The following is an 8,752-nucleotide window of genomic DNA, read 5'->3' on the forward strand; positions in this document are numbered from 1 at the left end:
GCACGGTCAAAATGACAATTTGTAGTTTACTCTCATTGGAAAGTTTGTATGCCTTCTAACTTTTACCACAGTATTCTGTAAGTTTCTGATATCTCCCACTGTCACAGCCTTGAAAGGGCCCAATAGTATTTTACTTTTGAATTCCTTTGTATTTATACCCTTTGTATATAAGTGCAGTGAGCTATGGTTAGTTAGACAAATGTACTCTTTGGTAAAGAGACAAATAGATAGTCAAACAAGCAAATACAAGTGAGATGGTACTAATTCTTCCCATGTCATTCCTCAGTTGCTTTGGACACCCTTGGGTGGATATCAATGGGCCTACTGTGTCTCGAGACCCAGATGAGGGAACATTAGGTCTTGGCCTACTACCGTCAGGGACAAGTGTCAAAATGGTCCATTCATTCGTGTTGTGCAGTTGTGCACCACAATGAGCTACCCACTGACAACATCTACCGGCAAGACCTGCAAATTAATGGCAAGGAGCGGCAGGTTAAAGATTTGTAAGCATCAGGAGATATGGGTCAAGTTTGTAAGCTACCATGAACTTTGTCTACCTAGTTGTTCCATATTTTTATGTTGCTGTGATCAGAATTAGTTGTAGACTTAATTTTACATAAGAATTAACCATATAGAATATGTAGTTGAAGTGTAAATGGCCTATAACATGTTCACACAGTACACTATGAATTCCTTTGAAATTAGGTCCATGGAATTAGCTAGTTTGCAAACTTATAGTCCATTTCAAGTGAAAATTGAAGCTTTGCAAGAATATTGAAGAATTTATGTAGAGTCTTATTTTGGATTTGAACAAAGGCTCAGCCAGTATTTAGGTTACTGTGTGGGTTAGAGAGAAAGACTCATAATTTCAGGTGGATTTCTCATTGGAGGCTAGGTGTATGTAAGTATTCATTTAGTGAGAACAGTTAATGGCCATAGAGGTCTAGTCACAAACTTTATATATGTGTGTCTGTGAATGTATGTACATACAGTAATTTGTATATATATTGTACTTTTACCTGTCATTTTTGGCCAGATGTATATATTAATCAAGCTGTAGACTTATAATACATGTGATAGGTATAAGTGATGATACTTTTGGTCAGTTGTACATATGATTATCCCGTAGAAATGACTAGCATATTTAATATTAGGATAGAGAGTGAGTGAGATAATGATGTAAGCCCTTCTTGCTCTCTGTAGTCTTTTAAAGCAGTCAGTACTCCATGTATAATGGGTAGAGTTTTTAGCTTCATCTTGTATTTTGCCTTGTATGCAAGGCAACTTGCAACAGTAACTAGTCTGAGGAATTGTTTGGATTAGTAATTTTTCAACAGGAATCATGTTATTCACTTGGCAAATATTTGTGATAAGAGAAAATTTTATGCACAATTAGGGAACTTAGTTGCTTCACAGGGGTGTGCACATCTAGAATATTGTGTTGCTACCCTGGGACCTCCTCTCTGGCATATGAGAGAGGTGGAATGAAAAACTCTGTACTAAGACCAATATTTCTTACTTGATTGTTTGTAAGATTTCCACTCATGTATTTATATCATCATTCATCATACCAGATATATCCATGTGACTGAAGGTATACTTTTTTTTTTAAATGGTACCACTTTTAATTATTCATGCAGCTCTGTTTTTGTAGGTGACAGAGCTTTCACTGACACAGCCTAATGTCACATTATGATTAAACCATCAATGTTGGTACAGTAGTGTTACCACAACAGCAACATTGCCACACTTAGATGTTGATATCTCTAGTGTTACAGCAATATTACATGCTGCCAGAGTAGCACTGTTGTGCTGGTATTTTGATTATCAGTGCTGCAGCACTGTTGCCACCTACCACAACTACAGCAGCATCCTGATGTGGATATGTTAGAGTGTCACTAGAGTGTCACTTTTTAGCCAACATGGTAGCAGCAATGTCTTACATAAGATTGAAATATCCACAGTTTTGCAGCACTGTTGCCACCACCACTGTCTATATATATATATATATATATATATATATATATATATATATATATATATATATATATATATATATATTTTTTTTTTTTTTTTTCTTTTTTTTTCTATACTTATTCCCCATTTCCTGCATTAGCAAGGTAGCATTAAGAACAGAGGAATGAGCCTCAAAGGGAACATCCTCACTTAGCCCCTTCTGTTCCCTCTTTTGGAAAAAGTAAAATGGGAGGGGAGGATTTCCAGCCCCCCTCTCCCTCCCCTTTTAGTTGCCTTTTACAACATGCAGGGAATATGTGGAAACTATTCTTTCTCCCCTATCCCCAGGAATGATATATATATATATATATATATATATATATATATATATATATATATATATATATATATATATATATATATATTATACTTTGTCGCCATCTCCTGTGTTAGCAAGGTAGCGCAAGGAAACAGACGAAAGAATGACCCCACCCACCCACATACACATGTATATACATACATGTCCACACACACACACTTATACATACCCATATGTTTCAGCATATACATATATATACATATACATATATACACATGTACATAATTCATACTTCCTGCCTTCGTTCATTCCCGTCGCCACCTCGCCACATGTGAAATGACAACGCCCCAACCCCGCACGTGCACAAGATAGCGCTAGGAAAGGACAACAAAGGCCACATTTGTTCACACTCAGTCTCTAGCTGTCATGTATAATGCACCGAAACCACAGCTCCCTTTCCACATCCAGGCTCCACAAAACTTTCCATGGTTTACCCCAGACGCTTCACATGCCCTGGCTCAATCCATTGGCAGCACATCGACTCTGGTATACCACATCGTTCCAGTTCACTCTATTCCTTGCACGCCTTTCACCCTCCTGCATGTTCAGGCCCCGATCGCTTAAAATCTTTTTCACTCCATCCTTCCACCTCCAGTTTGTTCTCCCACTTCTCCTCATTCCCTCCACCTCTGACACATATATCCTCTTTGTCAATCTTTCCTCACTCATTCTCTTCAGGTGACCAAACCATTTCAATACCTCCTCTTCTGTTCCCTCAACCATAGTCTTTTTATTACCACACATCTCTCTTACCCTTTCATTACTTACTTGATCAAACCACCTCACACCACATATTGTCATCAAATATCTTATTTCCAGCACATCCACCCTCCTCCACACAACTCTATCTATAGCCCACGTCTCGCAACCATATAACATTGTTGGAACCACTATTCCTTCAAACATACCCAATTTTGCTTTCCAAGATAATGTTCTCGACTTCCATACATTTTTCAACGCTCCCAGAACTTTCGACCCCTCCCTCACCCTATGACTCACTTCCGCTTCCATGGTTCCATCCGTTGCCAAATCCACTCCCAGATATCTAATACACTTCACTTCTTCCAGTTTTACTCCACTCTAACTTACCTCCCAGTTGACTTGTCCTTCAACCCTACTGTACCTAATAACCGTGCTCTTATTCACATTTACTCTCAGCTTTTTTCTTTCACACACTTTACCAAACTCAGTCACCAACTTCTGCAGTTTCTCACCCGAATCAGCCACCAGCGCTGTATCATCAGCAAACAACAACTGACTCACTTCCCAAGCTCTCTCATCCATAACAGACTGCATACTTGCCCCTATTTCCTAAACTCTTGCATTCAACTCCCTAACAACCCCATCCATAAACAAATTAAACAACCATGGAGACATCATGCAACACTGCCACAAACCTACATTCACTGAGAACCAATCATTTTCCTCTCTTCCTACATGCCTTACATCCTCGATAAAAAATTTCACTGCTTCTGATAACTTGCCTCCCACATCATATATTCTTAATACCTTCCTCAGAGCATCTCTATCAACTCTATCATATGCCTTCTCCAGATCCATAAATGCTACATACAAATCCACATGCTTTTCTAAGTATTTCTCACATACATTCTTTAATGCAAACACCTGATGCACACTTCCTCTACCACTTCTGAAACCACACTGCTCTTCCCCAATCTGATGCTCTGCACATGCCTTCACCCTCTCAATCAATACCTTCCCATATGATATCCCAGGAATACTCAAAAAGCTTATATCTCAGTAATTTGAGCACTCACTTCTATCCCCTTTGCCTTTGTACAATGGCTCTATGCAAGCATTCTGCCAATCCTCAGGCACCTCACCATGAGTCATACATTCATTAAATAACCTTACCAACCAGTCAACAATATAGTCACCCCTTTTTTTAATATATTCCACTGCAATTCCATCCAAACCCGCTGCCTTGCCGGCTTTCATCTTCCGCAAAGCTTATACTACCTCTTCTCTGTTTACCGAATCATTCTACCTAACCCTCTCACTTTGCACACCACCTCGATCAAAACACCCTATATCTGCCACTCTATCATCAAACACATTCAACAAACCCTGAAAATACTGACTCCATCTGCTTCTCACATCACCACTACTCATTATCACCTCCCCATTAGCCCTCCTTCACTAATATTCCCATTTCTTCCCTTGTCTTACTCACTTTATATACCTCCTTCCAAGACATCCTTTTATTCTCCCTAAAATTTAATGATACTCTCTCACCCCAACTCTTGTTTGCCCTCTTTTTCACCTCTTGCACCTTTCTCTTGACCTCCTGCCTCTTTCTTTTATACATCTTCCAGTCATTTGCATTATTTCCTTGCGAAAATCATCCAAATGCCTCTCTCTTCTCTTTCACTAATAATCTTACTTCTTAATCCCACCACTCACTACCCTTTCCAATCTTCCCACCTCCCACGCTTCTCATGCCACAAGCATCTTTTGCGCAAGCCATCACTGCTTCCCTAAATACATCCCATTCCTCCCCCACTCCCCTTACCTCCTTTGTTCTCACCTTTTTCCATTCTGTACTCAGTCTCTCCTGGTACTTCCTCGCACAAGTCTCCTTCCCAAGCTCACTTACTCTCACCACTCTCTTCACCCCAACATTCTCTCTTCTTTTCTGAAAACCTCTACAAATCTTCACCTTCGCCTCCACAAGATAATGATCAGATATCCCTCCAGTTGCACCTCTCAGCACATTAACGTCCAGAAGTCTCTCTTTCACGCGCCTATCAATTAACACGTAATCCAATAACGCTCTCTAGCCATTTCTCCTACTTACATACGTATACTTATGTATATCTCTCTTTTTAAACCAGGTATTCCCAATCACCAGTCCTTTTTCAGCACATAAATCTACAAGCTCTTCACCCCATGTATACCAATTATTCCCTCACCTGCCACATTACTCACCTTTGCATTCAAATCACCCATCACTATAACCCGATCTCATGCATCAAAACCACTAACACACTCACTCAGCTGCTCCCAAAACACTTGCTTCTCATGATCTTTCTTCTGATGACCAGGTGCATATGCACCAATGATCACCCATCTCTCTCCATCAACTTTCAGTTTTACCCATATCAATCGCAAGTTTCCTTTCTTACACTCTATCACATACTCCCACCACTCCTGTTTCAGGAGTAGTGCTAGTCCTTTCCTTGCTCTTGTCCTCTCTCTAACCCCTGACTTTACTCCCAAGACATTCCCAAACCACTCTTCCCCTTTACCCTTGAGCTTCGTTTCACTCAGAGCCAAAACATCCAGGTTCCTTTCCTCAAACATACTACCTATCTCCTATTTTCCCATCTTTGTTACATCCACACACATTTAGACACCCCAATCTGAGCCTTCAAGGAGGATGAGCACTCCCCGCGTGATTCCTTCTGTTTCCCCTTTTAGAAAGTTAAGATACAATATATATATATATATATATATATATATATATATATATATATATATATTTTTTTTTCATACTATTCACCATTTCCCGCATTAGCAAGGTAGCGTTAAGAACAGAGGACTGAGCCTTTAAGGGAATATCCTCACTTGGCCCCCTCCTCTGTTCCTTCATTAGGAAAACTAAAAACGGGAGGGGAGGATTTCCAGCATGCTCCCTTCCCTTTTAGTCACCTTCTACGACACGCAGGGAATACGTGGGAAGTATTCTTTCTCCCCTATCCCCAGGGATAACAATACGTGTATATATATATATATATATATATATATATATATATATATATATATATATATATATATATATATATTTATTTATTTATTTGCTTTGTCGCTGTCTCCCGCGTTAGCAAGGTAGCGCAAGGAAACAGACGAAAGAATGGCCCAACCCGCCCACATACACATGTATATACATACATGTCCACCCATGCACACTATACATACCTATACATCTCAATGTACACATATATATACACACACAGACATATACATATATACACATGTACATAATTCATACTGTCTGCCTTTATTTGTTCCCATCGCCACCTCGCCACACATGGAATAACAACCCCCTCCCCCCTCATGTGTGCGAGGTAGCGCTAGGAAAAACACCAAAGGCCCCATTCGTTCACACTCAGTCTCTATCTGTCATGTAATAATGCACCGAAACCACAGCTCCCTTTCCACATCCAGGCCCCACACACTTTGCATGGTTTACCCCAGACGCTTCACATGCCCTGGTTCAATCCATTGGCAGCACATCGACCCCGGTATACCACATCGTTCCAATTCACTCTATTCCTTGCACGCCTTTCACCCTCCTGCATGTTCAGGCCCCGATCACTCAAAATCTTTTTCAGTCCATCTTTCCACCTCCAATTTGGTCTCCCACTTCTCGTTCCCTCCACCTCTGACACATATATCCTCTTGGTCAATCTTTCCCCACTCATTCTCTCCATGTGACCAAACCATTTCAAAACACCCTCTTCTGCTCTCTCAACCACACTCTTTTTATTTCCACACATCTCTCTCACCCTTACATTACTTACTCGATCAAACCACCTCACACCACATATTGTCCTCAAACATCTCATTTCCAGCACATCCACCCTCCTGCGCACAACTCTATCCATAGCCCACGCCTCGCAACCATACAACATTGTTGGAACCACTATTCCTTCAAACATACCCATTTTTGCTTTCCGAGATAATGTTCTCGACTTCCAAACATTCTTCAAGGCTCCCAGAATTTTCGCCCCCTCCCCCACCCTATGATTCACCTCCGCTTCCATGGTTCCATCCGCTGCCAGATCCACTCCCAGATATCTAAAACACTTCACTTCCTCCAGCTTTTCTCCATTCAAACTTACCTCCCAATTGACTTGACCCTCAACCCTACTGTACCTAATAACCTTGCTCTTATTCACATTCACTCTTACTTTCTTCTTTCACACACTTTACCAAACTCAGTCACCAGCTTCTGCAGTTTCTCACATGAATCAGCCACCAGCGCTGTATCATCAGCGAACAACAACTGACTCACTTCCCAAGCTCTCTCATCCACAACAGACTGCATACTTGCCCTCTTTCCAAAACTCTTGCATTCACCTCCCTAACAACCCCATCCATAAACAAATTAAACAGCCATGGAGACATCACACACCCCTGCCGCAAACCTACATTTACTGCGAACCAATCACTTTCTTCTCTTCCTACACGTACACATGCCTTACTTCCTCGATAAAAACTTTTCACTGCTTCTAACAACTTGCCTCCCACACCATATATTCTTAATACCTTCCACAGAGCATCTCTATCAACTCTATCATATGGCTTCTCCAGATCCATAAATTGTACATACAAATCCATTTGTTTTTCTAAGTATTTCTCGCATATATTCTTCAAAGCAAACACCTGATCCACACATCCTCTACCACTTCTGAAACCATACTGCTCTTCCCCAATCTGATGCTCTGTACATGCCTTCACCCTCTCAATCAATACCCTCCCATATAATTTACCTGCTGCTTTGCCGGCTTTCATCTTCCGTAAAGCTTTTACTACCTCTTCTCTATTTACCAAATCATTTTCTCTAACCCTCTCACTTTGCACACCACCTCGACCAAGACACCCCACATCTGCCACTCTATCATCAAACACATTCAACAAACCTTCAAAATACTCACTCCATCTCCTTCTCACATCACCACTACTTGTTATCACCTCCCCATTTGCCCCCTTCACTGAAGTTCCCATTTGCTCCCTTGTCTTACGCACTTTATTTACCTCCTTCCAAAACATCTTTTTATTCTCCCAGAAATTTAATGATACTCTCTCGCTCCAACTCTCATTTGCCCTCTTTTTCACCTCTTTCACCTTTCTCTTGACCTCCTGCCTCTTTCTTTTATACCTCTCCCACTCATTTGCATTTTTTCCCTGCAAAAATCGTTCAAATGCCTCTCTCTTCTCTTTCACTAATAATCTTACTTCCTCATCCCACCACTCACTACCTTTTCTAATCAACCCACCTCCCACGCTTCTCATGCCACAAGCATCTTTTGCGCAAGCCATCACTGCTTCCCTAAATACATCCCATTCCTCCCCCACTCCCCTTACCTCCTTTGTTCTCACCTTTTTCCATTCTGTACTCAGTCTCTCCTGGTACTTCCTCATACAGGTCTCCTTCCCAAGCTCACTTACTCTCACCACTCTCTTCACCCCAACATTCTCTCTTCTTTTCTGAAAACCCCCACAAATCTTCACCTTTGCTTCCACAAGATAATGATCAGACATCCCTCCAGTTGCACCTCTCAGCACATTAACATCCAAAAGTCTCTCTTTCGTGCGTCTATCAATTAACACGTAATCCAATAACGCTCTCTGGGCATCTCTCTTACTTACATACGTATACTTATGTATATC

The 8,752-nt window shown here is 41.0% G+C and overlaps 1 protein-coding gene across 1 annotated transcript in view; it reads left to right on the forward strand.

Moving 5' to 3' along the window:
- LOC139751368 (uncharacterized) overlaps nt 1–3,692 on the forward strand; it is a 186,078-nt gene extending 182,386 nt beyond the window's left edge. The window contains exon 12 of the mRNA XM_071666734.1: nt 287–3,692. Within this exon, the coding sequence (XP_071522835.1) occupies nt 287–434 (148 nt within the window). The 3' untranslated portion in view covers nt 435–3,692. The remainder of the gene's footprint in view (nt 1–286) is intronic.
- Nucleotides 3,693–8,752: the final 5,060 nt, after the last annotated feature.

The sequence above is a fragment of the Panulirus ornatus genome, chromosome 11 (assembly GCF_036320965.1).
Source record: "Panulirus ornatus isolate Po-2019 chromosome 11, ASM3632096v1, whole genome shotgun sequence".
Lineage (NCBI taxonomy): Eukaryota > Metazoa > Arthropoda > Malacostraca > Decapoda > Palinuridae > Panulirus > Panulirus ornatus.